Source organism: Microcebus murinus, chromosome 20, assembly GCF_040939455.1.
Source record: "Microcebus murinus isolate Inina chromosome 20, M.murinus_Inina_mat1.0, whole genome shotgun sequence".
Taxonomy (NCBI): domain Eukaryota; kingdom Metazoa; phylum Chordata; class Mammalia; order Primates; family Cheirogaleidae; genus Microcebus; species Microcebus murinus.
In genome coordinates this window covers 3,329,789-3,356,743 of record NC_134123.1, presented here as the reverse complement: position 1 = coordinate 3,356,743, position 26,955 = coordinate 3,329,789, and the positions used below count along the sequence as shown (strand labels likewise).

Here is a 26,955-nt window from a genome sequence, read left to right as displayed (position 1 = left end):
CGGGCCAAGGCCAGCAGACCTGCTCCTCACTCGGGTCAGGAGTAAGGTCAACCTCACCCAAATCCGTGATTTAGAAAGGGCTAGGGTGGAACCCCCCCAGAAAAACCGAGTTCTGCTGCGGGAGAGGGGAGGGAGCAGCCAGCGCCCGCCCTGGGGAAGCCGGGCTGGGAGACGCGGTCCCACGCTGTGCTCTCTTCCTCAGGTTTAAGCGGCTGACTGATGTGCAGAATAACTACCTGCTGCTGTTTCTGTCCTCCACGCGCTGGGTGGCATTGCGGCTGGAGACCATGATCAACCTGGTGACCTTGGCTGTGGCCTTGTTCTTGGCTTTCGGCACCTCCCCCAGCTCCTACAAAGCCATGGCTATCAGTGTGGTGCTGCAGGTGAGGCCGGACTCTCAGGGGCCCTCCCGAACTGTGCCTGTCCTCGGCCCGTGGCCCCGAGCAGGCCCAAGGGGTCATTGGGGCTTTGATTACACCTTGAGCTGTGGCCACGTGGGGTCCTACGGGCTATGTGCTTGGCCTCTGAATGTGGCTACTTTGCTGTTTCCCTGTGGCCGCCTCTGACTTGGGAAGTCTGTCTTGGGAGGTATTTAACGGAATCATAGAACATTGAAGTGAAGGGGAGCCCACAGGCAACAGAGGCCAAAGTTCTTATTGTGTAGATGGGGAAACTGAGGCCCAGACAGGGAAAGGAATTGTCCAAACAGAGTGTGAGCAGAGCTGGAATGAGAACCCTGAACACTTGGTTTGTTCTTTGTACTTAGTTGTTCTTACCTTGATTGGGTTGTCAAACTTTTGTGTCGCCCGGGTAGGTAGTTAAAAGGTAGGGCTGTCCAGCAAGGCTGTCCGGGAAGAGGTGTCCGGGAAGAGGTGTCCGGGAAGGGCTGTCCGGGAAGAGGTGTCCGGGAAGAGGTGTCCGGGAAGGGCTGTCCGGGAAGGGCTGTCCGGGCAGGGCTGTCCGGGAAGAGGTGTCCGGGAAGGGCTGTCCGGGAAGGGGTGTCCGGGAAGGGCTGTCCGGGAAGGGCTGTCCGGGCAGGGCTGTCCGGGAAGAGGTGTCCGGGAAGGGGTGTCCGGGAAGGGCTGTCCGGGAAGGGCTGTCCGGGAAGGGGTGTCCGGGAAGGGCTGTCCGGGAAGGGGTGTCCGGGAAGGGCTGTCCGGGAAGGGCTGTCCGGGAAGGGGTGTCTGGGAAGGGCTGTCCGGGAAGGGCTGTCTGGGAAGGGGTGTCCGGGAAGGGCTGTCTGGGAAGGGGTGTCCGGGAAGGGCTGTCCGGGAAGGGCTGTCCGGGAAGGGCTGTCCGGGAAGGGGTGTCCGGGAAGGGGTGTCCGTGAAGGGCTGTCCGGGAAGGAGTGTCCGGGAAGGGCTGTCCGGGAAGGGCTGTCCGGGAAGGGGTGTCCGGGAAAGGGTGTCCGTGAAGGGCTGTCTGGGAAGGGCTGTCCGGGAAGGGCTGTCTGGGAAGGGGTGTCCGGGAAGGGGTGTCTGGGAAGGGCTGTCTGGGAAGGGGTGTGAGGCCTGAGGCTGACTCAGTAGTGGCTCAGGGAACCCTGGCTGTATGGCTCCAGGGTTCCCTCCCTGGGGGTTATTTATTAACTGTCCCCTCTGTGGTCGTGCGGCTCGTTCTCTAATTGGCTTGGGATCGCATGTGTGTCCCATTGGGCTTTGTCCTCAATGCTGAGGTATAATTCTGAGTAAACAAAAGAGGCCAGTCTTGCTGTACTCCCTGTGGCAGGCACGTATCTGCACGGACATGCACTTTTGTACATTTATGTGCACACAGCCACCTGTGTGTGCAGACCCCTCCACAGGTGCACGGGGGACAGCTGTGCAGCCCACACACGCGATGCCTGAGGAGCGCAGTGCCAGCGGGTTTCCCGGGAGCTCGGGCGCGTGCTGTGCACCTTCCGTTCAGTCCTCACCACACCAGAGCCTGAGACGCAGCAAGGTGGTTAAGGATGTGTGGTTTGGAACGCCCAGGTTCAAACCAGGCTCTACCCAGGCTGTGTGACTTTGAGGTAGTTTGTTAGCCTCTTTGTGCCTGGGATGCCTCATCTGTAAAAGGGTTATAATAAAAGCTCTGAAATCATAGACTTGTGAGGATTATGCATAAACATGAGAGTTAATGCATGTAAAACACCTAGAATAGTGCCTCACCCAGAATAAGTGCTCAACAAACGTTAGCTATTACCATTCCTGTCTTACAGATAGGAAACTTACGGCTTAGGGCGTCCCAGCAACTTGCCCCTGTCCCACCGCCAGTGGGAGGCTGCTGTGTCCACAGTGGCCGCACCCTCCCCCTCTCCCTAACACACACCCCTGCAGGCCCGCGCAGAGTTGCTCCCAAGCCTTCCAGAGCTCTGGGGGAGAGGCGCACGCCAATGCCGCAGGGGTGCGGAATGGCTGAGCGCAGACCCCGCTGTGCTGCAGGGCACGGCCAGAAGGGCCGGCTGGGGCAGGGCTGTGCCGCGCTGGCGCTGCCTGGAGCGCAGCCCTGTGGGGGCGGCCGGGGCCCCAGCCCCAGGGAGCACCGTGCACGGGCACTTGTTCAAAGGCTGTTCCACCACAGGAGACGCTAGTGGGGAACCTGCCTGGACAACCGACTGCCTCAAAACAGCCCCTGAAGCACATTCTTTCTTCTCAAGCTCTATCGCCCTGCTCGAGTGTCTTACCCCACCTTGGGCAGCAACCTCCTAGCCTCCAGTCGCTCAGCACCTTCCACTCCACCTCCCACACTCTCACCAGAGTAATCTTGAACTGTATAGTTTTCATCACGTCACTGCCTTGTTCAGAAGCCTTCAGAAACTCTGTCTCCTTGCGTACCAAACCCAAGCTGTGGGGCCTGACCCCGAAGTGCACTCTCTACTGCGGTCAAGGCAGTACCTCCCTCCCTGGCGTCTGCATGCACTCTTGAGGAACCGATGTCCAAGCTTTGAGAGACAGGAATCACATACCATGTTGCTTTGAAGCCCTAGGCGTTTCTCAGTAAATGTCAGAGATGTTTCTAGTTGCAAGCCAAAAAACTGACTCAAAATGGCTGGACTGTCTGGGAACTTATTATCTTATTAACCAGAAGGCCAAGGCAGGGCCATTCTCAGTTGGTTAATTTAGTAGCTTAGCATGAATCTATGATTGTTTTTATCTTTCTGCATTGGCATCCACAGCCTGGCTTTGTCCTTTGTTATCTATACTCATTATCACAAAATGGCTACAGCAGCCCCAGGCAATGCATCTTCACACAATAATAGCCAAAGGCTAGAGAGAGATAACTTTTTCCACATGTTCTTCTTAAAAGCAAAGTTCCCCAGAATACTCCCCTCTAACCCTCATGCTTCATTGGCTGGAACCTAACTAATCACTGGCAAGAGGAGTGGAGTTATCATGATTGGTTTGGATCAACCAAGCTTCCCCGAAGCACAGATACCTGAACGCGACATTGGCCAGCTGGCAAGGTAAGCTTCAGTGTCTGAACCACTAGGGGACAGGAGGAAAGACAGTCTTCCAGCCCACCTGCCTCTTTTCCCAACCCAGTGTCTTTTCAGCATGGTGTCCACCTTCTTGGACTTAAGAGGGCTTCTCCTCCCCTTTCCCACACTCTTTGTTTTGGCCATAGCCAAACACTTCTCCACCATCTTTAGGTTGCTAAATCTTATCTCTCCTTGACAATGTAGCTGCAGTGTCCACTCCTGCAGAAGCCCTTCCCTGTGGGCCTCATCGGAGTCTCCCTGTGGGTCGACTCCCTTGTGGAACGGGTCCGTCTGCACTGCCATTCTCTGTTGGCTTGTCTGCTGCCCCGGCCCTTAGGGGAGCTCTTCAAGGGCAGGGCTGTGTCTGCTGCACTTTGGGACACAGAGCCTGGCCCCGCACCAGGCACAAAGCCTTCCACCAGAGTTTGTTGAATGAATGTATGATGAACTTGTTACCTAGCACCCTCTGCACATCCTGTTTACCCGTTTCTTGGGCCAGAGTGATGGGGCTAGGGTCTCAACCCCAGCTCTGCCTCCAGCTTTCAGATGATTGTGTGTATGTCATGCCCTCTCTCTGGCCCTCAGTTTCCTCATCTTTGGTGCCCCCAATGCCCATAAGTCCCTAGACTCTTGGATTTCTCTGAAGCCAGGGCCTGAAACAAGAGATGCACCCAGAAAACAGGATTGAGGAAGCAGGAGAGTGGGACATGGAAGGAGGAAATCCATCATAGGAGTGTGTCATCAAGGTCCCTGGAGTGTGTCATTCTAGTGTTAGGGACCGACCTTCCACAGCCCCACCGGACAGAAAAGCAGAGACATTGAGGATGCAATCATACAAGAGGAGGTTTATTTTCTGGCTAGCCAGGGTCCAAGCCCCAGAGCACCAACGCGGTGGCCACTCTCCAGGCAAGGATCCCAACCAGAACAACTGCATGCCTTTTATCCCCACGGTGCCCAAGGTGCGCATAAACTGACTACGTATGGATTATGTGTTGACCTTTAAAATGATTGGTTGCCCACTATTGCCTTTTGAAATAATTGGCAGGTTGGTTGCCCTCTATTGCCTGATGGGCCAGTCGCCTGTGCTTCAATGACCTCATCCCATAATTCCCCATACAGCGGTGTAGCAAGCAAGCAATGACCAGAAGCAAAGGTTTGCGGTTAGCTCATTGCCCCACCCAAGTGAATTCCTCTGCCCTTCCTCTGTCCTACAAATTCCTCTGCCCTTCCTCTGCCCTAAACTAGGTCACCAGGGCTTAACTTTACCGGGATCTCCCAAGGAGCATTTGGGATATTCCCAGCTTTGTGCTCCCGAAGGCTGAGAGATGGGAGCATTTACCTGCCAGCTCTTGTTCCCCGGCAGTTGAAGTTTGTTCTCCACGGCCTTAACCCGCTGCAGTTTCCGGGGCACACGTGTGCGCGGGGCGGACGTGTGTGCGGGATGCACGTGTGCGCGGGGCGGACGTGTGTGCGGGATGCGCGTGTGTGCTGGGTGGACGTGTGTGCGGGGCGCACGTGTGCGCGGGGCGCCTCCTCCTGCAGTGCGGTCGTGTGTGGGGGGCGCACGTGTGCGCGGGGCGCCTCCTCCCGCGGTGCGGACGTGTGTGCGGGGCGCACGTGTGCGCGGGGCGCCTCCTCCCGCGGTGCGGACGTGTGTGCGGGGCGCACGTGTGCGCGGGGCGCCTCCTCCTGCAGTGCGGTCGTGTGTGCGGGCGCACTTGTGCGCGGGGCGCCTCCTCCCGCGGTGCGGACGTGTGTGCGGGCGCACGTGTGTGTGGAGCGCCTCCTCCTGCAGTGCGGTCGTGTGCGCGGGGCGGACGTGTGCGCGGGGCGGCGAGAGGTTTTGAGCAGAGAGCAGAAAGACAGGGCGCTTGAGATGGAGTGGTGGTGTCCAGTGGGGTTCTCGCCCCAAACTGCCCACCACAGCTGCAGCTGAACTCAGAAGCGGGCCGAGGGGCAGGGGCCTCTGCTCCGCTTTCGCTGGGGAAACTGTGCCGGTCTGTGGGGTCGCGCAGGGCGATGGCTGCCAGCGGTGCTCCAGAGCGCCGAGAACCTGCCACACCCCAGGCGGCCTCTTGCCCTCCTGACGCTTCTCCTTCCTTCCAGCTGGCGTCCAACTTCCAGGCGGCTGCACGGCTCGGCTCGGAGACAGGGGCGCACTTCACGGCGGTGGAGAGGATGCTGCGATACATGAAGGTGGGATGCGGTCTGGTGCGGCGCGGGGCTCGGGGACTTCCGCGCGCAGCAGCAGGGCCCGGCCCGTCCTCGCCGGCCCCAGACCTGCGCTGGCCGGCTCTCCGAAGCCCCTCCGTGCCCGCCTCGCATCTGCCCGCCTCTCTGCGTGTTCCTGCGCGGAGAGGGAATAGTCTGCTCTTTGCAGAAGTGATCGGTTAGCCCCAAACAGTAATAATGATGGCAGAGTAATTGGCACTGTGCGGGCAGGCCGTGGGCAGACCAGCCACTTCTCCACGCGAGAAATCAGGTCCCTAGGGGAGTGGTCATCACAGAAGATAAAAAATTAATAGGACATAGAGAGGATAAAGGAAATAAAAGAAGACACAGAGACGAAGGTATAGCTTTATAGGTTTATATAAAGAAATGAAGATAGAGCGAGGGCACTCAGGGGTCTCCCCTGCATCTCCCTCAGTAGTGGAGCCACGAGGTTAGTTTCACATAGATTTTATAATCACAAATATCAGTTATCGGTTGCCAGTGGTGACACATTTACATAATAACAGGTAGTGCGGTTGCTACAGGTAACAGATTTATATAACTGGTAGTTTAGGTCTGGGAGTAAGGTTTACATAATAATAGGCAGTTCAGTCTGGATTAAAATGTTTTTTTCAAAGGGCTTCTAACAATTTCTAATCTAGTCTATCTATGTGAACAAACAGTTACAGAATCTTTCAAGGACTAACTTCTAAGAGATAGCTGTCAATTAACAGAGGAGTAACACAGAGATACTTCTTTTATCTAGTTATTGTGGATTTGAGACAGTCAGGAAAAATCAGGAAGCCCAGCTCTTCATTCTAAATTGCTCATAACCACAGGGCTTCATCTCTGGGCTGGGGCGCTCATTGTTCCAGCTCCTACCTGTGACCCAGGCATGTACCTGTCTTGTCTTTCAAGATCAGGGAGGCGTCACAGATCGGAGACATGAGGAGCCTCATGGAATGCATCTGCTGAAGCTTCCAGAGCCCTCCCAAAGGAGGCCGCCCTTGATATGCAAACTAACGAGTTCACATATTCCTCCAGGGCAAACCCTGCCCAAACTCCTGAAATCAATTCTGTCTTTAGTATATAGCAATATTGGATGATAGGATAAAATAAAAACCTTATGACATGCGGGCAGCCACATGTCATTAATTCCTCAATCATCTTTCCTCAATAGCATTATTATTGTGTCTATTTATGCCATAGCATTAATAGTTAAGAGCACAAATTCTGTAGCCAGATTGCCTGGGTTCAATTCCAAGCTCTGACATTTGAAACATCTGAATAACCCTGGGCAGTTTATTCAAACTCTCTGTTTCCCATTCTGAAATGGGAAAGATAACAGTATTTAGTTTATTGGATTATTACAAAGATGAAACAGTATAACATATAGTGCAATTAGCACAGTGCCTGGACCAGTGAAATAACGTTATTGAATGTTATTGATTCTTATAGTTGAGATTTTATGGGCCAGGCACTGTGCTAAGCCCTTTGAATAGATTGTCTCACAGAGTCAAACAATTTTATTAGGACAGTGGAATGATTACATTTTCCAGACAAGCAAACTGAGGCTTGGCCAGGCTGAACATCTTGCTGAAGGTCACACTCTTCCACTACCAGGTCCCCTGGCTCCTCACGTGAGTGGAAGTTCTGAATTGAAGGGCTCTGATTTCATGCCAAGAGATGCTGCTGTAATGCTGCCCTGGCAGCGGAGAGCTGTGACTTGCAGCTGGTGACCCTACTTCTCCAGTGATCTTTCCTCTTAACACATCCAGCTATGCAGTGCACGCTGTACAGTGCTGGGTTTGGCTTGGCTTTTGGCAGATCTGGGTTTGCATCCCAGTTCGTCCACTCATACACTGTGTGATCTTAAACAAGTTGTTTAACCTGTTGGAGCCGTTCTTTCCTTGCCTGGAAAATGCACCTAAAAAGGCTCACCTCACAGGATGAGGATAGAGAAAGAGAAAGTCGCACAAGGGCTCTGAGCTACAAAACACACCCTGCAGGGATTAGTTATCTCTGGTGGCTTTTTGTCATTATTGTGGATTGTATTTTGTTAGAGCCTCACACGATAAATGAGAAAAAGTGCTCTAAGTTAATAATAACAAGGGGGCTGGCTATGTGGGTTTCTCACTCTTCTGGGGACAAAGTGCGTGTGTTTCAGGTGAGTGTGAGGGGCGTGGGGGGATGTTCCTCTTGGGGTTTTCTTCTGATCACACAGCTGGTGGCTTGACCATGGTGCAGGGCAGGTTGGGGCGGTCACATACCCAACAGCTGGAGGCCAGCAGGCCCACAGGTGATGGACAGAGACTGCTGGTAACGGCTGATGTCTTTTTCTTTCTTTAAAAACAAGATGTGTGTCTCAGAGGCTTCTTTGCACATAGAAGGCATGAACTGTCCCCACAGTTGGCCACAGCGTGGGGAAATCACGTTCCAGGATTATCAGATGAAATACAGAGACAACACGCCTGTCGTCCTGCATGGAATCAACCTGACCATTCATGGCCACGAAGCGGTGGGCATCGTGGGAAGGACGGGCTCTGGTGAGCTGAGCCCTTTCCTTTGGCCTTTGGATGACAGACCTATTTTTGTTTTGTTTTGTTTTGTTTTTATTTCAAAATATTAATTAAGGGGGCACAAGTATTTTTGTCACATGGATATCTTGTATATGCTTAAGTCAGGGCTCTTGGTATGCCCAGCAACAGCACAGTGTATATTGTATGCAGTAGGTAAGTTTTTATTGCACACACCCCTCCAACTCCCATTTTCCTAGTTTCTTGTGTCCTTTGTATCACTTTGTGCCCGTGTGTACCTGTCATTTAGCTTCCACTATTAGTGAGAACATGTGGTGTTTGGTTTTCCATTCCTGAGATACTTCACTTAGGGTAATGGTCTCCAGTTCCATCTAAGTTGCTGCAGATGACATTATTTCATTAATTTTTATGGCAGAGTAATACGCCAAGGTATGTGTGTATGTGTGTGTGTGTATGTATATATATATCATATTTTCTTTATGTTTTTTTTTCCAGTTGTTTATCTTCTTTCAGAAAAACTTCTGTTCATGTTTTTTGCCAACATTTTGATGGTTTTTTTTTCTTGCTGATTTGTATGAATTTTTTGTAAAGTCTGGATATTAGTTCTTTGTCAGATGCATAGTTTGCGAATATTTTCTCCCATTCTGTAAGTTGTCTATTCACTTTGTTGATTATTCCCTTTGCTGTGCAGAAGCTTTTTAATTTAACTAAGTCCCATTTATTTATTTTTGTTGTTGCTGTATTTGCCTCTGGGGTCTGAGTCATAAATTCTTTGCCTATGCCAATGTCTAGAAGACTCTTTCCTATGTTTTCTTCTAGAATTTTTATGTATTCATGCCTTACATTTAAGTTTTTATCCATCTTGAATTAACTTTTGTATATGGTGAGAGACAGGAATCCTATTTGATTCTTCTGCATGTGGCTGTCTAATGTTCCCAGCACAATTTATCAAATAGAGTTTCCTTCTCTCAGTGTATGTTGTTATCTGCTTTGTCAAAGATCAGTTGGTTGTAGGTAGATGGTTTTATTTCTGGGTTCTCTATTCTGTTCCATTGGTCTTGGTGCCTTACTTTTATACCAATATCATGCTGTTTAGGTAATTATCACCTTGTAGTATAATTTGAAATCAGACTATATAATGCCTCCAGTTTTGTTCCTTTTGCTTAAGATTGGATTGGCTGCTTGGGCTCTTTTGTGGTCCCCAAAGAAGCTTAGAATTATTTTTTTTCTAGATATGTGAAATATGATGTTGGTATTTTTTTTTTTTTTTTTTTTTTTGAGACAGAGTCTCACTTTGTTGCCCAGGCTAGAGTGAGTGCCGTGGCGTCAGCCTGGCTCACAGCAACCTCAATCTCCTGGGCTCAGCGATCCTACTGCCTCAGCCTCCCGAGTAGCTGGGACTACAGGCATGCACCACCATGCCCGGCTAATTTTTTGTATATATATTTTTAGTTGGTCAATTAATTTCTTTCTATTTTTGGTAGAGACGGGGTCTCGCTCAGGCTGGTTTCGAACTCCTGACCTTGAGCAATCCGCCCGCCTCGGCCTCCCAAAGTGCTAGGATTACAGGCGTGAGCCACCGCGCCCGGCCAATGTTGGTATTTTGATAGGGATTTTGTTGAATCTGTAAATCACTTTGGGCAGCACCAACATTTTAATGATGTTGATTCTATTAATCCATGAGCATGGGATGTTTTTCCATTTGTTTGTGTCATCTGCAATTTCTTTCATCAGTGTTTTGTAGTTCTCCTTGTAGAGATCTTTCACCTCCTTGGTTAATTATATTCCTAGGTATTTTATTTTCTTTGTAACTATTGTGAATGGTATTTAGTCCTTGATTTGACTCTCAACTTGACTGTTATTATAACAAAATGCAGAAATTCTACTGATTTGTATACATTGATTTTGTAACCTGAGATTTTGCTGAATTTATCATTCCAGGAGAAAACCTAAAGGTTTTTAGATACAAGATCATATCATCAACAAATTTGGATGCCTATTATTTCTTTCTCTTGCCTGATTGTTCTGGCTAGGACTTCCAGTACTATGTTGAATAGAACTGGTACAGTGGGTACCCTTGTCTTGTTCCAGTTCTTAGGGGGAATGCCAGGTACTGGATTTTATCAAATGATTTTTCTGCATCTATTGAGATGATCATATGGTCTTTGTTTTTGTTTCTGTTTATGTGGTGGATCATCATGTTTATTGATTTGTCTATGTTGAACTATCCTTGTTTCCTTGAGATTAAACCCACTTGATCATGGTGGATTATCTTTTTTTTTTTTTTTTTTTTTTTTTGAGAGAGAGTCTTACTTGTTGCCCAGGCTAGAGTGAGTGCCATGGCGTCAGCCTAGCTCACAGCAACCTCAAACTCCTGGGCTCAAGCGATCCTACTGCCTCAGCCTCCCGAGTAGCTGGGACTACAGGCACGCGCCACCATGCCCGGCTAATTTTATATATATATATATATTAGTTGGCCAATTAATTTCTTTCTATTTTTATAGTAGAGACAGGGTCTTGCTCAGGCTGGTTTTGAACTCCTGACCTCGAGCAATCCGCCCGCCTCGGCCTCCCAGAGTGCTCGGATTACAAGCGTGAGCCACCACGCCCAGCCGGATTATCTTTTTGATGTGCTGTTGAATTCAACTTGCTAGTATTTGCTAGGGATTTTTGCATCTGTGTTCATAAGTAATATTGGCCTGTAGTTTTCTATTTTTGTTGTGTCCTTTCCTGGGTTTGGTATCAAGGTGATAATGGCTTCATAGAATGAGTTAGGGTAGATTCCCTCCTTCTCAAGCTTATGGAATAGTTTCTATAGGATTGGTACCAGTTCTTTGTAGGTCTTATAGAATTAGGCTGTAAATCCATCTGTTCTAGGGTTTTATTGTTGTTGTTGGGAGATTTTTCTATTATTTAATTTTTTTTTCTTTTGAAAATGTACATTGCAGGAGGGAGATTTTTTTATTCCTGCATCAATCCATGTGTTCATTATTGGTCTGTTCAGGATTTCTATTTCTTCCTGATTCAGGCTTGGGACACTGTGTGTTTCCAGGAATTTATCTTTTTTCTCTAGGTTTTCTAGTTTTTCTGCATAGATGTTTTCATAGTATTCACAGGTAATATTTTGTATTTCTGTGCTATCAGTTGTAATGTCTCCTTTTTCATTTCTGATTGAAGTTATTTGAATCCTTTCTCTTCTATTTCTGGTTAATATGGCTAGTGATCTATTGAGTTTTAAAAAATCTTTTTAAAGAAACAACTTTTCATTTCATTGATCATTTGTATTTTTTGGGGGAGTTTCCATTTCATTTAGTTTTGCTCTGAGCTTTGTTATTTGTTTTCTTATGCTAGCTTCAGATTTGGTCTGTTCTTCTTTCTTAGTTACTTGAGATGTGACAATATGTTGTTAATTTGTGTTCTTCTGTCTTTTTGATGTAGGCATTTAAGTCTATGAACTTTCCCTTTATTACTACTTTTCCTGTATCCCATAGGTTTTTTTGTTTTTTTGAGACAGAGTCTTGCATTGCTGTCCTTCTAGAGTGCAGTGGCCTCATCATAGCTCACTGCAACCTCAAACTTCTGGGCTCAAGCAATCCTCCTGCCACCTGAGTATCTGGGACTCCAGGCAAGTGCCATGACACCTGGCTATTTTTTTCTATTTTTGGTAGAGATAGGATCTTGCTTTTGCTCAGGCTGTTCTCAAACTCCAGATTGCTGGAGCTCAAGAAATCCTCCCACCTTGGCCTCCCAGAGTGCTAGGATTACAGGTGTGAGCCACTGTGCCCAGCCTATTCCCATAGATTTTTGATAGCTTGTGTCCCTTTTGTCATTTAGTTCAAGAAATCTTTTGATTTCCATCCTAGTTTCATCATTGACCCTTGGGTTATAGCTGTGAGCTATAACTTTTGGGCGTTTTTTTGTGCTGGCAGATATCTATTGTGCTGTTGCATGTATAATACACTTTTTAGCATTTCCTATAGGGCAGGCCTAGTGGTGACAGATTTCCTTAGTGTTTGCTCATGTGGAAAAGTCTTTATTGTTCCATCATTTATGAAGTTTAGTTTTACAGAAATTTAGTTTTACAGAATTCTTGGCTGACAGTTGTTCTGTTTAAGAAGATTAAAAATGGTGTCCCAATACCTTGTGGCTTGTAAGGTCTCTGGTGAGAAGTCTGCTGTTGGCCTTATGGATTTTCCTTTGTAGGTTAGTTGTTGCTTTCATCTTGCAGCTTGTAGAGTTTTCTCCTTTGTTTACTTTGGCCAGGTTGATGAGTATATGTATTTGAGATGTCCTGTTTGCTATGAATCTTCTTGGTGTTGATGGCCATCTTGTATCTGTATATCTGAATCTCTAGCAATACTGGGAAAGTTCTCCTCAATAATTCTTTTGAATGGGTTGTCCATGTTTTTTTATTTTCTTCTTCTCCCTCTGGGATACCTATAATTCATTTATTGGCTCATTTCAGATAGCCCAATATTTCTCTGGGTGATTGTTCATTCTTGTTTATTCTTTTTTCTGCATCTTTAACTGTGTTAGTTCAGAAGCCTTGTCTTCAGGCTCTGAGATTGTTTATTCTACTAGGTGTAGCCTGTTGTTGAAGCCTTCTGCTATATTCGTCTAAATTCCCTAAATGTCTCTTTCATTTCTTTAAGTTCTGTTATATCCTTTCTTATGTTGTGTATATCTTTAGTGAGTTGTTCACTTTTTTCATTTATGTCCTGAAATATTTTTTTGGGGCTTCTTTGTGTTGCTTTCTAATTTTCTCTTCAATCCCATTCATTTTGTTTGCTATCCATATTCTGAATTCCATTTCTGACATTTTGACAATTTCCTTTGCTTCGGGTCCATTGCTGTGAATCTATTGTGATCCTTTAGTGGTATTGACTACCTTGTTGCCAGACTGCCTTGTTGCCAGATTTTTGTTTACTGGCTTCTCTTCATCTGAAGCCTCTTCTCTCAGTTCAGGCTGATAAGTTTGCAGTGCACCTGTTATCCTTTCCTAGGAACTCTCCTGCTCAGAGAGAAATAATAGACATTTCTAGATAATGTTTTTGTGTCCTACTGCAGAGGATGGACCCAGCAGGAGAGGGATCCATCCACTGAGAGCCTATAACATAGCTGTCCTCCTGTGTAGTCTCAATCCCCTGTGATTGTCACAGTCCAAGCCAATGCTGGGGGATATTTGTTCAGATTGGTGAATTGGTCCCCAAGCCAATGTTGGAAGTTCAGGCAGGAGGTTGTACAAGTCCCTCTCCATGAAAGTGGGTGGTGTGACCTCGTCCAATGCCTGGGCAGATTATAGGACGTTGGTGGGTGCTTGGACATGTCACGGGACTGCAGCCAGTGGCAGGGAAAATTGTGGGTTCTTGTCAGGTGCCTGGGCATTTCACAGGATTGCAGTCAGTGGTGGGGCCGATTGGGGAACCTGACAGGTCCTTAAGTGCATCATGGGACCTTGGCCAGTGCCTGGGCATGTTGCGGAACCTAGGCAAGTGCTGGGGGATCTTTCTGTGGAGTGGTGGATTTTGTCCTAGGCAGCTGTTGGAAGCTCAGGCAGAGGGTTGGGTGAGTCCCTCTCAACTGAGGTGGGTAATGCAGGAGATTGCTCTGCCCAGGTCTCCCCATGGTGGTGGCAGTGGATGTTTGGCCAGGATATCTAGATGGTGGCTACAGGTATCAGGCCTGGGAGCCTTCCATCCAGGTCTAGGTGTAACGGTGGTATGTGGCTGGGGGCAGCTTGTGGCTAGTGGGTCTGTGGTGGAGAGATGGACTACAGAAGTGGCATCACATTGTGCCATGGGGGTGTGGCCTGCTGATCGATGCACAAGGCCAGGGGGCTTGTTCTGCTGCTTGAGGCCATGGGGGAATGGCCTGCTGGCTGATGCACAAAACCAAGGAATGTGGCCTGCTACATGGCAGGCAGGTCAGCAGGGGTATGGCCCAGTATGGGTGCCCAGGGTGGGGGTGTAGCCTGCCAGCTGGTGCACAGAGCCACAGGGTGTGGCCAGCCATGGGGGATGCAGAGTCAGAACTATTTTGGGGCGTGTGTTAGCTCATTCACTCCACAAATATTTATTGGGCCCTCATGCCGTGTGAGGCCCTTGCTAAACACACACTGGTGAGAGTCTATCATAGGATGCCAGTGGAAGAGATGTTAAATCAGCAAATAAACAAATAAATATGACAAATACAGGTTTTAGTGGCTGCCATGATGGAAATAAACGGGGTGGTTTGCAGAGTAAGGAGATTGGTGCTGCTTGGACTATGGTGGCCAATGTTTGAGCTGAGACATGAAGGGTGGACAAGGTCCACAGAGGTGTGCTCTGCCAAGGTGAAATGGAGGCACAGGAGTCAAATGGGTCCTCCTCTTCCTTCCTCCCTTCCCTTCCTGCACCTCTCCTATCAGCCTCCCACTTCCTCTCCCTCCTGCCCCTTCCCTCTCTCCTCGTGGACTTCTTTCCCTCTCTTCCTCTCCTGTCACTTCTGGGACATCTGGTCCCAGTGTCTCTCCCTCCACCAGTCTGCATTGTTCAAAGATACTGTGCAGACTTGGTTCTTCCCTCTCCCACCCTTGGGTGCTTCAGAGCTGCCTTCTCTAGGAAGCCCCCTGGATGACTCAAGCCTTCTTAGGTCTCCCCTCCTCAGCACCCCTGCAACACTTGTACTATCACAAGGTAAAGAGTTTCTGGAGTATTCTTCTCTTGCTATTTTTCCCCTGCCAGTTGGCCTGAGAGGGCTGGGATCTGGCACAGAGAAGCTCTCAGTAGATACTATTTACTATATTCATTCACTAGGTATATATTGAGCACCTACTATGTGCCTGGGACTAGAGGTTCGTAGATCTTATCTTCAAGAACAGAGTTGAAAATTCAAGTGCTTTGGGGCCTGGCAAGTAACAGATGAGTGCAGTGGGTTGGGTGTGATGTAAAGGGAGAGGGGAGGGCCAGGTGGGGCATGGGGACCACGGTTCTGTCTCAATGGAGCAGCCACACTCAGCTCCAGCTCCTTGTTGCTGGTGGATATGGGCCCAGTGTTGCCGGTTCTACTAAGTTTCAAGAGAAACATGCAATTTGAAGTTTTATATTTAGGATCTTTGGGTTTTTAAAAAAACTGCTGGCAATTTGAAAATTTAAAATTTTAAAATTAATTACATTACAATTTAATTACAATTATAAATCATTTACATTTATTAATTTATTATTTATTAATATATTACAAATTAATTACAAATAAATTACATTTATTAATTTATTATTTATTAATACATTACAAATTAATTAATAAATTTAAAAATTTATTGTGCACTGTGTGTGTGGAGGAAAACATATATGTGGGCTGGCTTTGATCCAGAGGTTGCATTTGTGACCTCTGCTCTAGGCTGTAGGAAAGCTGCTCGTGGCTTTGGGCACCACTTGGAGCAGAGACCCCCTCGGCACTCACGATGACAGAGAATGGGCCCCAGAGAGGAGGGGTCAGGTGCAAGCACCAGGGGCGACCTTGCTTTCCCTAGTGCTGACACAGGAAATCGAGGCCCTGTGTTTGGCTCGACAGGGAAGTCTTCCTTGGGCATGGCTCTCTTCCGCCTGGTGGAGCCTGCGGCAGGACGGATTCTCATCGACGGCGTGGACATCTGCAGCGTTGGCCTGGAGGACCTGCGGTCCAGGCTCTCAGTCATCCCTCAAGACCCGGTCCTGCTCTCGGGAACTGTCAGGTGGGTGCTAGGCCAGAGGCCGCCTGGCATGGAAGGGCAGACTGCTGCACGAGTCCCGGGCCAGGGCCCCAGAGCTGGTCTGCCTCTAGTCAGCTGGTGGCCAATGCCAGTGCCTGGGCCTCTGGCCTCTCCTTATGCTGGGCCACTCATGCCTGCTTGGCCCGCCTCACCAAAGCGTCAAGAATTGAATGAGGCTGATACACGCAAGAGCATTTTGTAAACCACGATGACCTAAGCAAAAACAAGGCATACTTTTATTTTTAAAAAACCAGTGAGGCACTGCAGCATATGTCTGTATTCCCTGTCACTCCGGAGGCCAAGGCGAGAGGATCTCCCGAGCCTAGCAGTAGGAACTGAGGCTGCAGTGCCCTGTGATTGTGCCTGTGAACAGCCACTGCACTCAGCCTGGGCAACACAGAGGCTCCATCTCTAAACACAAAGCAAACCCAGATGGGATTGGTTAGGTTTCAGTGCACCGTGAAGCATTAGTGCTGTGACTGCCGCATTCTTCCTCGTCCAGGTTTGGCTTCTCCTTTCTCCACCCACTGGGCAAAGGTCCAGGGGACGGTGCTAGAAGGTGCCGCTCCATTGGGTTCACTTTCTGAATGGCAGAAAGTGAGAAGCATCCAGAACTGGACCCTTCGGCCTGTTTCCTGCACTTTCTATTTCCTCAGAAGTGACCTCGAGGACCAAACTGCCCCGGATTAGCGCGGCCGCTGACGGCGCTGGGGGGTGGCACGGCGGAGCCTGCGTGGGCCGGGCGCGCTGAAACCAGCCCGATCCCGGGTCTCACTGATAGTCAAGGGCATTCTTAGAGGCAAGAGGATAAACTGACGCCCAGAACTTCTTTCATTCATTCATTCCTTTATCTTTCCATCCATTTAATGTGCCTTTTTTGAGCCCTGCCAGGTAGGGCAGAGCACTGGGATGAACCAGCTCTTCCCTGTTCCGCAGCCGCACGGGGCGCTGGGGTGCAGCGGGAGGTGGTTTGGTGCAGGTGTGAGGCCCAGTGCATTGCAGGAGAAGGTGGTAATTGCTGGACCAGAAATGTGAGCAAAGTGCTGAGGGAGCCAAGAGCGGCTGAGTGACTCTGCTGGGTGAACCAGGGAGGCTTCACAGAGGAGGGGCCGTTTGAACAGTCTTAAACGATAAAGAGGAGCTTGCCTGGCCGGAAAAGGGCAGAAAGTCTTTCTAGGGAGACTGAACAACGTATGCACAGACGTCAACATGACTTGCGTTGTGTTAGGGGAATGATAAAACATTTAATGATAGACTTCTGTGTTAAGGTATAACTTGGCCAAATCTATTGTGCCTTGGTAGAAAGAGCAGTAAAAATATGAACTATTATTGAGCATTAATATGTGCCAGCTGTATGCTTTGACATACTATCTAACTTAACAGTCACAACAACCCTATGATGTTGTATTATTATCCTCATTTTACAGGTGAAGAAACTGAACTTAGAGAAAGGGGACTTGTTTAAGAACACATAAGTAAATGGAAAGCATGAGATATAACCCCAGGTAGTCTAAACCCATAACCTGGGACATTCCCCATTGCTACAGGAAGAAATACGGACTGGAATATAGGAGATCTGGGTTCTCTACCCTGAAGCTTCTGTCTAAGTCTAAATGTCTGCAGTTCCAGCCTGGATCTCACACTGACTTGCGGGGTGACCTCAGATGAGCCACTTAAATCCGACAAGCCCTGGTTTCCTCATCAGTGAAAGGGAAAGAAAGACCCATCTCATGGGCCAGAGGGTGTCAAGTGAGCCTGTCTATGAAAAGACTTGGGAGAGTATCAAATGTCTTGCAAATAAGACATTCTACCTGCTGCTTCTTTACTACCACCTAGCTCTGCCCGCGTGGTGTGAGGCTGCTGCAACAGGGAAGGAGAAAGCAGAGCCAACAAGTCCCCCAGGGCCGCGTGGTTGCATAACTGGGAAGAGCCGATAATGTTGCCTGTCAGATGGAAGTGCAGACCTCGCGGGGTGTCGAGTCCAGATGGATCCCGACCTGATGTCAGCTGCCTGGGGGATCAGTTAGGGTTCTTTCCCTGCAAAAGACAGAAAAACCAACCCCACCACAATGAGCTACCACTTTACACCTACTAGTAAATAATTTTTTAAAAATAATTTTTAAAAAAGGAAAATAACAGGTGTTGATGAGAATATGGAGAAATGGGAACCCTCGTGCATTGCCAGTGGGAATGGAAGATGATGTAGCCACTATGGAAAACAATTTGGTAGCTCTTCGAGAAGTTAAACATAGAATTACCATGTAATTGAGTTGAAAGCAGAGACTTGAACAGATACTTGGATACTAGTGTTTGGAGCAGCACTTATTCATGATGGCCAAAAGGTGGAAACAACCAAGTGTGTGGCAAGAGATGAATAGATAAAATGTGGTGTGCGTACACACACACACACTCACACACACAGACTCACCCACACACACAGTCACCCACACTCATGCACACACACCCCCCATACTCAGCCACACTCGCCCACCCCCCACTCTCACCCCCACACTCACACACACTCATACACTCACACACACTCACCCCCCCACTCACACACACCCCCTCACATTCACACACACTCACCCCCCACACTCACACACACTCATACACTCACACACACTCACCCCCCACACTCACACACACACCCTCACATTCACACACACTCACCCCCACACTCACACACACTCATATACTCACACACACTCACCCCCCACACTCACACACACACCCTCACATTCACACACACTCACCCCCACACTCACACACACTCATACACTCACACACACTCACCCCCCACACTCACACACACACCCTCACATTCACACACACTCACCCCCACACTCACACACACTCATACACTCACACACACTCACCCCCCCACTCACACACACCCCCTCACATTCACACACACTCACCCCCCACACTCACACACACTCATACACTCACACACACTCACCCCCCACACTCACACACACACCCTCACATTCACACACACTCACCCCCACACTCACACACACTCATACACTCACACACACTCACCCCCCCCACTCACACACACCCCCTCACATTCACACACACTCACCCCCACACTCACACACACTCATACACTCACACACACTCACCCCCCCCCCACACACACCCTCACATTCACACACACTCACCCCCACACTCACACACACTCATACACTCACACACACTCACCCCCACACTCACACACACCCCCTCACATTCACACACACTCACCCCCCACACTCACACACACCCCCTCACATTCACACACACTCACCCCCACACTCACACACACTCATACACTCACACACACTCACCCCCCCCACACACACACCCTCACATTCACACACACTCACCCCCACACTCACACACACTCATACACTCACACACACTCACCCCCACACTCACACACACCCCCTCACATTCACACACACTCACCCCCCACACTCACACACACCCCCTCACATTCACACACACTCACCCCCACACTCACACACACCCCCTCACATTCACACACACTCACCCCCACACTCACACACACCCCCTCACATTCACACACTCACCCCCACACTCACACACACTCACCCCCACACTCACACACACCCCCTCACATTCACACACACTCACCCCCATACTCACACACACCCCCCCAGATTCACACACACTCACCCCCATACTCACACACACACCCTCACATTCACACACACTCACCCCCACACTCACACACACCCCCCCACATTCACACACACTCATCCCCACACTCACCCCCCACACTCAGCCACACACTCACACTCACCCTCACATTGACATACACATACACACCCACACACTCACACACACTGACACACTCACACCCCCCCACTCACACTCACCCCCCTACTCAGCCACACATTCACCCACACACACACTCCCCCACACACTCATACACTCACACACACCCCCACTCAGCCACACACCCACACACCCTCACATTCACACACACTCATACACACACACACTCACCCCCACACACATACACTCACACCCCCCCCACTCAGCCACACACTCACCCACACACACTCACCCATACACACCCTCACATTCACACACTCATACACTCACACACACTCACCCCCACACACTCATATACTCACACCCCCCACTCACACACTCACCCCCCCACTCAGCCACAGACTCACACACACTCACCCCCCACTCAACCACACACTCACCCACACACACACTCACCCATACACACCCTCACATTCACACACACTCATACACTCACACCCCCACACACACACACTCACCCCCCCACTCAGCCACAGACACACATACTCACCCCCCACTCAACCACACACTCACCCACACACACACACTCACCCATACACACCCTCACATTCACACACACTCATACACTCACACACACTCACCCCCCACACACTCATACACTCACACCCCCCCCACACACACTCACCCCCCCACTCAGCCACACACACACACTCAGTCCCCACTCACCCACACACTCACCCACACACACACACTCACCCACACACACCCTCACATTCACACACACTCATACACTCACACTCACCCCCCACTCAGCCACACACTCACACTCATACACTCACAGTCACCCCCCACTCACCCACACACTCACACACACTCACCCACACACACACTCTCACATTCACACACACTCATACACTCACACACACATGCACACTCACACATACCATACACACCCACCCACACACACCCACACATCCACACTCACACATACCATACACACACTCACCCACACTGACACACACACTCACCCACACACTCATACACACATCCACACTCACACATACCATACACACACACTCACCCACTCACGCACAGTCATGCACACACCCACCCACACACATTTGCACATACACACTCACCCACACACACCCACACATCATACACACACCCACTCACGCACACACCCACATACACACTCACATGCACACACACTCACCCACACACTCACATGCACACTCACCCTCACACACACATGCACACACACACTAGAGTGTTATGCATTCCTAAGAAGGAGTGACGCCTGACACGTGCTATCGCATGGATGAGCGTGGAAATGCTGTGCTCAGGGAAAGGAGCCGGGCAGGGAAGGACAGGTGCCGCGTGGCCCCTCACACCAGGCGGCTGGAGCGCGCACGTTGGTGGAGACAGAAAGCAGAGCAGAGTTCACCAGGCGCTGCAGGGGAGAAGGGGAAAGGGGAGATTGTTTGATGGGTACAGAGTTTTTGAACAATGAAGTTTTGGACATACATAGGGTGGCTGCTATCCAACATTGTTAATATATTTAATGCCGCTGAACTGTACACTTACAAGTGGTTGAAATGACAAACATTATGTTACGTGTATTCTACCACAAAAATAAAACAAGACCCAATGGCTCAGGCCCAAGAGGCCTGTGCTGACCGAGGGCACTGGGGCGTCCCGGCGAACGCCTTGCTTTTGCCGGCGCTGGGCAGGAGGCCTGGGGCTGCACACCGCGCCCGTGGCTGCACACCGCGCCCGGGGCCGCACACCGGGGCCGCACACCGCTCCAGTGGCCGCACACCGCTCCGGTGGCCGCACACCGCTCCGGTGGCCGCACACCGCGCCCGGGGCCGCACACCGCGCCCGGGGCCGCACACCGCTCCAGTGGCCGCACACCGCGCCCGGGGCCGCACACCGCTCCGGTGGCCGCACACCGCGCCCGGGGCCGCACACCGCTCCGGTGGCCGCACACCGCGCCCGGGGCCGCACACCGCGCCCGGGGCCGCACACCGCTCCAGTGGCCGCACACCGCGCCCGGGGCCGCACACCGCTCCGGTGGCCGCACACCGCGCCCGGGGCCGCACACCGCGCCCGGGGCCGCACACCGCTCCGGTGGCTGCACACCGCGCCCGGGGCCGCACACCGCACCCGGGGCCGCACACCGCTCCGGTGGCCGCACACCGCGCCCGGGGCCGCACACCGCTCCAGTGGCTGCACACCGCGCCCGGGGCCGCACACCGCGCCCGGGGCCGCACACCGCTCCAGTGGCTGCACACCGCACCCGGGGCCGCACACCGCTCCAGTGGCTGCACACCGCACCCGGGGCCGCACACCGCTCCAGGGGCCGCACACCGCGCCCGGGGCCGCACACCGCGCCCGGGGCAAGTCGGTGGCGGCCTCCGCGTTGGGTCCCGAGAGAAGGAGCATGTCTTTCGTGTCTTTTTCCCGTGGTTGCCTTAAAAGTCCTGATACGCTCTGATTGGCCACCTGCCCACCCCAAACTCGCCGCCGTGGCGGGGATTGCCACGCGTCTGCCGACTCGCACTCGCGCCACTCGCGCGTCCCTGGAGTGGGAGGGGCAGTGCTGGGAGGCACAAGAAATGGTCACTCACTGTGGCTCCGCTCGGGCGGCTCCGTGAGTTTCCCTAAGCCCCGCAACCCAGTTCTAACCGCTCTTGGTGATCCACTGAGAATATAAATGAATGTTCAAAGGTTGGGTGAGGTTGTTGAGCACTTCTCTTTCTCTTGTATGGCAGATTCAACCTAGATCCCTTTGACTCTTACACAGATGAGCAGATCTGGGACGTCTTGGAGAGGACATTCCTGACCAAGACAGTAAGTAGCTCCACGGCCTAATTCTTGGTCTGAGCCTGCGTCTTCAGCAGGGCTCTGGTTCTCTGGGGGCCTCTCACTCGGTATTCTAGGTGCTGCTGCTTTGGGTCATGGATTAAAAAAATCTCATGGAGATGAAATGACTTGGGATTCCTAAACAAAGGCTGATGGCACTGAGACGCCACCAGTGTGCCAGGCACTGTTCTAGGCTCAGGAGCACAGCAAAGACAAGGCAGGTGGGGCTTTTGCCCTCCTAGTGCTTATATTCAGTGGGGTAAAGGCAACAAGCAAGTGCATGAGACGCTTTCAGAGAGTGGTAAGTGCTACAGGCAGTAATGAGACCAGCGGAAACCTCAAGGGGGGAAAGAGCTCCTGTCAAGCTCCTTATTTCAGTTACTTAGCCCCTTGGTGCTGACATCGCTTCCTCTCTGTTGCTTCCCAAATTTGAACCATCACTTTATGATTTTTGTCATATCTGTGTACCATCTACAGTATGGTTAACTAATGGTACTCCTTTTTAAAAAACAGCCTCATCCTGAATAGTAACATTTGTAAAATCATACTTTCTGTGCTAGTTACTGTGTTCTAATGCATATTTTTTAATGAAATAAAAGAAAAAGAGTCCAGGCAAGGCCTCTTTAAGGATGTGACAGCTGAGCTAACAACAAATACTGAGGGGCAGCCAGGAAAAGAGCCAACACAAGGGCCCTAGGATAGGAGTGGGCCGGGCCCAGCTGAGGAATGAGAAGGGCAGAGGCTGGGTGTGGTGAGGGCAGGAGACTATAGACGCAGCAGGAGAGGTAGGGCAGGTTAGGTCTCACCCCACAGTGGCCTACATGTTGTCTCTTATTGTCCCCATATCACAGATCTCAAATTTACCCAAAGGACTGCATGCAGAGGTTGTGGAAAATGGTGAGAACTTCTCTGTTGGGGAGAGGCAGCTGCTCTGCGTTGCCCGGGCTCTCCTGCGCAACTGCAAGGTGAGCCCGCCACTGTGGGGTGGCCGAGAGCTGTGGGTAAGAGCTCACTGGGACCGAAATGGGGGAGGAGGTTTCAGAGAGGTAGGGCTCCCTCCTCTGAAGAGAGAGGGGCAGAATTTGCAATAAGATGCAACACTTTCGTAGCTTCTCAGCTCCTTATTTCAGTTACTTAGCCCCTTGGTGCTGACATCACTTCCTCTCTGTTGCTTCCCAAATTTGAACCATCACTTTATGATTTTTGTCATATCTGTGTACCATCTACAGTATGGTTAACTAATGGTACTCCTTTTTAAAAAACAGCCTCATCCTGAATAGTAACATTTGTAAAATGATACTTTCTGTGCTAGTTACCGTATTCTAATGCATATTTTTAATGAAATAAATACAGAAACGTCAAGCTAAAATCCATATCCTGGATGAGTCATCTTGGGTGCCTCTCAAGGTGTGTGCGTGCCCCCTTTGGAGAACGTGGCTCTACTTTAATTCAGGCAATTAATAAAGAAAGAAGTTGCCACTGGGCCATTTTCATTTCCACGAACTTAGTTTTCTGGTCACTAAGAGACATTTAGGTCTTGGCTGAGACCTGACATTATCTTCCTAACGTAATGGATAATAAGGCTCAAAGTGGCCTTTGAACTCAGCCCACTCCTCTCATTTTCCAGCCAAGGAGATGGAGGGCGTGAGAGGAAGGGACTTGATGAGTTAGTGGCGGAAACAGGACTAGACCCAGGTCTCTGGAGCCAGAGAGGCTGCCTTCACCCTGCTTTGTGTCCGCCAGATCGTCCTGATTGACGAAGCCACGGCCTCCATCGACGTGGGGACGGACGCCCTGATCCAGCGCACAGTCCGCGAAGCCTTCCAGGGCTGCACGCTGCTGGTCATCGCCCATCGCGTCTCCACCGTCCTGAACTGCGACCGCATCCTGGTCATGGACAACGGGAAGGTGAGAGCTGCGTCCCTGGGCTGGGGGTGTGGATGCTCGGCCGCTGCCACGGGAGGCCTTCGGACCCCCGAGACTGAGCCCAGCTGTGTCCCAGCCCCTCCTCTCCTTTCTGCTCCTTGCAGGTGGCGGAGTTCGACAGCCCCGAGGTCCTGCAGAAGAAGCCCGGGTCACTGTTCGCAGCCCTGCTGGCCAGAGCCGGCTCTTCGCTGAGCTAAGGAGAAGTGAGACTGCATGGAGGTGGCGGCCGAGCTCAGAGCTCATCAAGACGCAGCTTTGAGATCTGCAGTCTAGAGATGGCACTGTCTCCCGGCAGCAGGGCCGACATGCGGTGACGGGTGCTGGGAGGGAAAATGAGACTACTGAGGGAGAAAGACCTGGACGAGGCCATTTTGTGGCTTCTAAACCCAGCACTGTTTGAGACCACAGGGTCCAACGATCACATTTAACTTATAGGTCTCCTTTTAACTTATATGTTACATAATTTCATGATATTGTAAAAGCTTATCATAGTATTCTGATCTGTGTTAGAAGTATCGCAAATGATGTATTGATTTTATAAGAAATAAAACTAAGAAACAGCCACAATCTTTGTTCTGCCTCCTGTGTTAGCTAGCACTTGCTCAGTTGCAAGGAACAGACTCCCCAGACTGACTTCTGGAAAACAGGACTTTATTGGCTCATGTAATAGAGAGGCCCAGAAAAAGTCCTGGGTTGGGTGCCAGTATTGAAAGGCTGTCTGTCTCCAGGTCTCTGTCTCTCTTCTCGCAGCTCTACTTCCCTTTGTTTTGGCTTCACTTTCTGGCCTTCTTTGGCCTCACGGTGGCAATATGGTTGCCTGTAGCTCCAGGCTCATGTCCTGCCTGCTTGGCGCTCCCAGGTCTTCTCGCCTCAGTGATTTCAGTGAACGTTCCAGTGCTAAATCTCACGGGGCCGGTTTGGGCCATGTGCCATTCCCTATCCCATGTGCTAGGCTGTTGGAATGCAGTGACTTTCAGGCCCACGCCACATGTCCATATCTGGGCCTAGAGATGGGCTGACAATCAATCAGACTGAGAATAGAGGGGATTGTTTCTCCAAAATAAAGTTGGGATGCTCATACTACATAAAGGAAGGATGGGTATGGATACAGGCCAGGCCCCAGATAGCTGTCTGCTATGCTTGTTTACTGATTAGGAGCAATAGTTAATATATAACAAATGCCAACTGGAAATAAGATCATTTGTTCTCTTTCTCTCTCTTATTCTTGCTCTCCCCTCGATATGTGATTGTAGATATATAGATAGGAAAAGTAATTCTTTTCAATTTACTTCTAGGGAGACCTCATTGTTGGGTGGGAAATATGTTTCAAAATACTTTTGTTTTCAGATTATGGTGTCTGATTTTCCCAAAATACTGTAAGAAAAATCAATTCAGTAAGCCGTTATTTGTTACTGTGTTTCTTGCACTTGGGTGGGTGCTGCCTGGGGATGGAGTGATGTCCCTGCCCTCCCGGAATGTGGAGTATCATGAGAGCAAGTAAACAGTGAAACAGCAAATGGGTAAACGGGGTTCCAGAACAGCAGGGGCCGGGCCGGGCAGGCACGTGGGCAGTCAGAGCAGGCTTCCCAGTGAAAGGAGGAAAACGGAACAAACGTTTACTCAGATGAAGGAGACGGGGCCAAGAAAGAACGTAAGGCGAAGAGAACAGCAAACAAATCCCTGTGGGAAAGAACTAGGACGGGCGGATGCAATCCCTGGACCAAACAGAGAACTCCCACGCCTGGGAGCTAGAACCTCCGACTCTCTCCCTAGGGTTCTCCAGTGGCACCTGCTTCTCCTCCTAGGGCATTTCTGTCTCTTAAAAATCCCTTGCCCCGAGTCCTTGCTTTTTTTTCTGGAGGGGGGACCCTGAAGGGTACCTGGGAGCCCCACCTGCCACCATCCCATCACAGCTCTGCAGGGTCACAGTTGCCCACTGGCAAAGTGAATGTGCCTCTACTAGCCCTGCCAGCGCCTCCCAGGGCTGTGGCGCAACCGCGCAGGCCGCGCAGCCCCAGGGACGCGTCCCTCCCCACGCGCGGCCGCGCTTTCCTCGCGCGACCAGCAGGTGGCAGCCTCCGCCCAAACATGCAGGGACGGCCTCCGCTTTCCGACCTGGCTGGTCCGCTGGGTCCACCAGCTAGGAGCCGATTTCTGCTCCATCTGCGGGCCACGTCCCACCTGCCCCTGACCCAAGCTTAGCAGCCAAGTTTGAGAACCACTGGCTCAAGCCGCAAGAAAGCAGAATGTTTAAAGAAAATAGCATTAGTTTTTAAAACAATATTGGTATTATTTTATTCCTTAGGCTGAATGGTGGGTGTGTGAGGATTTTTTTTTGTTTTTAATGATCCTTTATACCTTTTTAGGTTTCAGAAATATTTTATAATAAAAATTTTAAAAATTGATATTTGATCTTTCAAACATAATACAAAAATAATTGT

The 26,955-nt window shown here is 50.4% G+C and overlaps 1 protein-coding gene across 3 annotated transcripts in view; it reads left to right on the top strand.

Moving 5' to 3' along the window:
* ABCC11 (ATP binding cassette subfamily C member 11) overlaps positions 1–25,081 on the top strand; it is a 72,508-nt gene extending 47,427 nt beyond the window's left edge. For 2 of the 3 annotated variants that reach the window (XM_075995613.1, XM_075995611.1), the window contains 8 exons: positions 203–383; positions 5,567–5,656; positions 8,028–8,217; positions 15,760–15,919; positions 22,498–22,576; positions 23,440–23,553; positions 24,332–24,496; positions 24,619–25,081. In XM_075995613.1, the coding sequence (XP_075851728.1) occupies positions 203–383; positions 5,567–5,656; positions 8,028–8,217; positions 15,760–15,919; positions 22,498–22,576; positions 23,440–23,553; positions 24,332–24,496; positions 24,619–24,711 (1,072 nt within the window). In that variant the 3' untranslated portion in view covers positions 24,712–25,081. Of the gene's footprint in view, positions 1–202; positions 384–1,776; positions 2,083–5,566; positions 5,657–8,027; positions 8,218–15,759; positions 15,920–22,497; positions 22,577–23,439; positions 23,554–24,331; positions 24,497–24,618 lie in introns of those variants that run through there. The other variant, XM_075995612.1, reaches the window with a different exon arrangement.
* The last annotated feature ends 1,874 nt before the right edge of the window (positions 25,082–26,955 follow it).